Here is a 4,088-nt window from a genome sequence, read left to right as displayed (position 1 = left end):
CACAGTCGTAACATTCCAACTTGCCTCTCTTGTCTGTTTGTATGAGGGCTGTACACCATGGCATGTGGCTGGGATTAGGAAATTTCCCTGTGGATTAAAACCTTTGCAACGCCTATATTGCAACTCACTCTGATAAGTGTGAGGTCCCAGACTGATCCTGTCTCTGCAGTTTGGCCCATGGTTTCACTTAGCAGGTACGTGAAGTGGATTTTCTGCTGTTCAGATAGACAGACCGACAGTGTGACAGTGATCTATTTCTTAAGTATTGTTAGGGGATTTTTCATAAAGTGAGACGTTTTGTGTTTTTGTTTGCTGAATAGGAGAGAAGGGTGAACGTTTTCACTTTTCTAATTTTGAGAAAAGGCTGTTGTCTTTTAATGGCAGAAATAGTGTTGCCTCATTGAGTTTTATTAGAGGATGAGTGACCTATGTTAAACAGTTAATTGTGTTGCCATAGTCATGTAGGCCAGCGAGTTTTAAAGTGCAAGGTCATTACTATTGTCTGGTTTCCCTTCAGTGGTACTGCTGCCAGGGATTAGTTTTGTGGAACAAAAGTGGAACAATTAGAACCACAAATGTACCCTCACGACTTTGTAGGTTGAGTAACTGTGAAATCTTAAATGTCACTTTTATCAATTATTTAATCTCCTGAGACACTCAAAACAGTTAGAACCACAAATGTACCCTTACCACTTTGTAGGGTGAGTAACTGTGAAATCTTAAATGTCACTTTTATCAATTATTTAATCTCCTGCGACACAAAATGTGTTTTTATCTCATATATCTATGACAAATGTAATATGTGTTGTTAGGAATAAAAATGAATGGAATATCAAAGATACATTTTCAAATCTATTGCTGACGAGGTGTTTTATGAAACAAAAAGATTAGTAAACATGTTTCCAAAACTTCAACTGAGATAAACAACACTTACGCTATTATAATTTTTTTAATATATATATTCATTTTATTGATGTTAATTTTCTATAACCAACTTAAATTAGTGTTTGCTAGTTGACCACGTTTGTGGTTTCTCCATTGTGGTTTATCCCGGTCTTATATACTTTTTCCCAAAGCTCCAGGATGTTCCAGTTCGTCCAGAGGCACATCCACGACCACCTGATGGAGCGCATAATCCGCCGGACTCGTCTGGTGACCAAAGATGGCCGCTGCAACATTGAGTTTGGCAACATCGAGTACCACAACCAATTTGCCTACCTGGGGGATTTCTGGACGACGGTTGTGGAGATCCGCTGGCGTTTCGTCCTCCTCCTCTTTGTCGCCTCCTTCACAGGGAGCTGGTTTGTCTTCAGCCTTCTGTGGTACTGGATTGCCAAGAGCAATGGTGATCTGATTGGACAGAACCGCACAGACAGCCACGTCCGTTGTATAGACAATGTCAATGGACTCACCACGGCTTTCCTGTACTCCTTGGAGACCCAGACAACAATTGGTTATGGTGGACGGGCACTCACTGGGCACTGCCCAGGCACCGTGGCCCTCATCGTCATCCAATCCCTCATTGGGGTCTTTGTCAACTGCTTCATGTGTGGGGTGATCCTGGCCAAGATCTCCCTTCCCAAGAAGAGGGCAAAGACAGTGACCTTCAGTAACACAGCGGTCATCTGCTTGAAGAAGGGCAGTCTGTGCCTGCTTATCCGAGTGGCCAACCTCCGCAAGACCTTGCTCATCGGGAGCCAAATCTACGGCAAGCTGCTTAGGACAACTGTCACGCCGGAAGGTGAGACTATAATTCTCGACCAGGTAGGCATTGACTTTGCAGTGGACGCTGGCAAGGACAACCTGTTTTTTGTCTGCCCGCTGACATTGTACCACATCATCGACAAGGCCAGTCCGTTTTACGACATGTCAGCGGACACCCTCCAGCAGCAGGACTTTGAGCTGGTGGTCTTCCTGGACGGGATGGCTGAGTCCACCAGCTCCGCCTGCCAGGTACGGACCTCCTTCATCCCCCAGGAGGTCCAATGGGGATACAGCTTCCTGCCCATCATCTCCCGCACCAAGACAGGCAAGTACCGTGTGGACTTCTCCAACTTCTCCAGAACCGTGCCGGTGACGACCCCACACTGTGTCCAATGCTTTCAGAGTGATCCAGACCAACGCAACCACAACAATAGCCAAAACAACCACCACAGGAAGCTAGGTATTGACAACCCCGGATTCGAGGTGATTGACATTCAAGACACAATGGATATCACAAAAATGTGAGCTGGAGGAAAGAGGGTGAAATTGAAAGTTTCCGCTGTAAACCACAGGCTGACAGACAGCAGTCCCCAGGATGTGGGACGTGGCTCTCAGAGAGAGATGTGGATTAAGCACTTGTTTATGAGAGTATTCATGTCCTCTCTATAGACTCTCAGTCCGATATGGATGACAGAAAGCTCACTTTGGGGTCAGGGGCTCATAGTGAGTCATAGACAATGAGCAAGTAGCCCCAGTTCTAATAACCAGTGAGCCAAAGAATCATGTACACCTTGGATATGGTGCAAATCTTTACTTTGCTTCATGTGAGCATTGGGTATTACATTTGAGTTAAGACTGAACAACTCAGTATTATTTACGTCTATGCCTTTAAAAGACAAAATATCAGCCTTTATGTGTTGTTTTAAAAAATGACATACAACGCAAAAGACCGAAGAAATCAATGATCACTGGAAATACAACATTTACAGCAGAGCTGAAAAAACGACATTGCTATGTGTTGAGAGGTTTGCTCTTGTCAATGTTGAACTGGTGTTTTCAAGCTCCGGTAGGAGCTAAACTGTTGGTAAGAACAGCTCATTACACTCAAAGCACCTTTGTGACATACAAACAGTAACTATTGTACTAGGTACAGTAACTATTAAAAAGGGCTTTGGTCATGACCTGAAGGAGAGAGTGGGAGAGAGAGTAAAGCACAGGGGGTATTCATGAGAAGCTTATGACCTGAGCCTGTTTTAATGAAATATGTCAGGGATGGAGGAATAACAATAGGGTAGAACTTGCTTCCCTAGAGTCTTTACATAGTCTTTTTCTTAACTGGAATGACAAAGTACATATTATGTGCCATAACAGATTCATCATGTATGTCTTATTTCCTTTAGAACACTGTGAATAGCTGCTAATTGCACTGACTGGGAATATTAATGTGACTAATCTACATTGTGTAGATGTCTTATTTTGTAATATTGAGTTACTTGTTCTCAGGGAAAGCAGCATTCCTGGTTACAATAAATTGTAAAAAATTGACAATGCCTTGAGTTTTTTCCTTTCTGCCACCTGGGCCTGTATCCCACAAAGCATCTCTGAAAAGGTCCTATGAATCCTGTTAAAACCTTTTTTAAGACAACAAAAAACACTGCTCAGAGTAGATTTTAAAATGATGTTAAGACACTGCCCAGACAAACTCTGAGCCAGGAGTAAAATCAACTCATTAACATTTATCTCAGCTGGTAATAATGATTGTTTGATGTACCACAAAGGAAAGATAGTGATGACGCTCATTGACAATGGGCAAGTTCATTTTGCGTGGCCCCGGGCCCCGGTTGAGTGGACATTTCACTTAAGGACCAATGGAATGGTCTAAAACAGTGGTTTCCAAACCTTCTGGAACCGTGGCACACCATGATGTGATAGAAAATTCTTCGGCACACCTAAAATTAATTTATTTAGTGGTAATGACCTCCATCACATCTGATCAATAATGCTAATCATCTATTTTCTGTGAGACACCTTTATTTATAGATTAAATAGGGTTTATTTTAAATGTTTTCATAGTTTTGATAGTTCCTTACTTATGATGATTAATTTGTGTGTACCCATTAAGAGCGTCCCAGGAGTCTAAGCCAGAAAGTAGAAACATGTAGGTCAGGTAAAATAGGTCTTTAGTTTTGAATGATTGGGCTACAGACGAGCGGTTTTCTGCCATTTTTAATTTTGCCCAACCTAGATCGAGGCACAGACACGGTCTCAATGGGGAAAGCTGAGCTGACTACGCTGACTGTGCTAGTGGCAGACTCCACTAAGCTGGCAGGCTGGCTAACAGCCTGCTGCCTGGCCTGCACCCTATTTCATTGTGGAGCTAGAGG

The 4,088-nt window shown here is 42.9% G+C and overlaps 1 protein-coding gene across 1 annotated transcript; it reads left to right on the top strand.

The window, feature by feature from the left end:
• The first annotated feature begins 1,083 nt into the window (after window positions 1-1,083).
• Window positions 1,084-3,130, top strand: LOC106567614 (ATP-sensitive inward rectifier potassium channel 1). The gene has a single exon (XM_014137121.2). It carries the CDS (start codon window positions 1,084-1,086, stop codon window positions 2,227-2,229), a length of 1,146 nt encoding a protein of 381 aa, XP_013992596.2. The 3' UTR covers window positions 2,230-3,130.
• The last annotated feature ends 958 nt before the right edge of the window (window positions 3,131-4,088 follow it).

Source organism: Salmo salar, chromosome ssa13, assembly GCF_905237065.1.
Source record: "Salmo salar chromosome ssa13, Ssal_v3.1, whole genome shotgun sequence".
NCBI lineage: Eukaryota > Metazoa > Chordata > Actinopteri > Salmoniformes > Salmonidae > Salmo > Salmo salar.
Note: the sequence above shows the minus strand (reverse complement) of the source record. Positions and strands in the feature narration are given on the sequence as shown.